The 1,242-nt window shown below is 60.7% G+C and overlaps 1 protein-coding gene across 1 annotated transcript; it reads left to right on the forward strand.

The window, feature by feature from the left end:
- Positions 1-8: 8 nt before the first annotated feature.
- On the forward strand, positions 9-1,151 carry EMH_0075180 (uncharacterized protein; the record flags this gene model as incomplete). Its single annotated transcript, XM_013499565.1, has 1 exon — positions 9-1,151. One exon carries the CDS (start codon positions 9-11, stop codon positions 1,149-1,151), a length of 1,143 nt encoding a protein of 380 aa, XP_013355019.1.
- Between the last annotated feature and the right edge of the window lie 91 nt (positions 1,152-1,242).

Consider the following 1,242-nt stretch of genomic DNA (forward strand, 5'->3'; position numbering starts at 1 on the left):
CAGCAGATATGTTTGCACTGCGTGTGCTGCAGCAGCAAAGCTGCTGGCCGCGGCTTGAGAGATGGAGCGGAGACAACCTGCAGCTGCAGCAGTGGCTAGCTGATGCAGCAGCAGCACTGGGGCTGCTGCAGCTGCTGACGCTTGCTTTCTATCTGGCTCCCCCGGGTTCTGCTGCTGCTGCTGCTGCTGCTGCTGCAACTGCAGCAACTGCAGCAACAGCAGCACCGCCCCCTCCTGCTGCTGCTCTTGCTGCTGCTGCTGCACCCGACTCCCTACAAATCATCGTCAACGGCGCGCAGATACCCCTGCCTGCTGCTGCACCTCACCAGCAGCAGCAGCAGCAGCAGCAGCAGCAGCAGCAGCAGCAGCAGTTGCTTGATGGTAGAACTTGTCTTCGATTGGTGTATTTTGGTCTCCACTGCGATCTCTGTATTTCTCTGGTTAGGGGGGCTGTGCTGCTGCAGTGTTTGTGGCTGCCGCCGCAGCTGCAGCAGCTGCTGCAGGAAGCAGCAGCAGCAAGCGTTGCTGATCTGCTGCTGCTGCTGCCGCTGCTGCGACGCCTAGCTTTCTGTGTAAGATTCGCGCAGCAAGCAGCAGCAGCAGGAGCAGCGGTGCTGCCAGCAGCAGAAGTGGGGGCCTCAGACTGGTGTGTGCCTACAGAAGCAGCAGCAGCTGCTGCTGCTGCTTCTGCTGCTGCTGCTGCTGCTGCTGCTCCGCCATCTGCTGCTGCTGCTGCTGTTGCTGCTGCGGCTCATCCTACCAGTGTTCTGGCGACGGAGGCAATCGACGCGCTGCAGCAGCTGCTGCACTGCGGTGCGAGCACAGGTGCTGCTGCTGCTGCTGCTGCTGCTGCTGCTGCTGCTGCTTCTGGTGCAGCAAAGTCGCAGCAGCAGCAGTCGCGTGCTGCTGCTGTTGGCGACAGCAACACTGCAACTATTTTCTTGCGTCTTACGCTGCAGCAGCAGCAGCAGCAGCAGCCAGTGAAACAGCAGCAGCAGCCGCAGCAGCAGCAGCAGCAGCATGCAGTTGTTGCTGCAGTTGTCGATGGGGAGCGCCGCATAAAGGCTTCTTACTTGCTGGTTGCTGCAGCTCCACGCGGCCAAGCAGCAGCAACTCGCAGCAGCAGCGTAGCCGCATATTCGCCACAATGAGGATAGCCCATCCGCCTATCAAGCTGCAGCAGCAGCAGCAGCAGCAGCAGGTGATGAGGAGCCAGCAGCAGCAGAACTCACACTGACAACG

The sequence above is a fragment of the Eimeria mitis genome, genomic scaffold, assembly GCF_000499745.2.
Source record: "Eimeria mitis Houghton genomic scaffold, Emh_scaff4440, whole genome shotgun sequence".
Lineage (NCBI taxonomy): Eukaryota > Apicomplexa > Conoidasida > Eucoccidiorida > Eimeriidae > Eimeria > Eimeria mitis.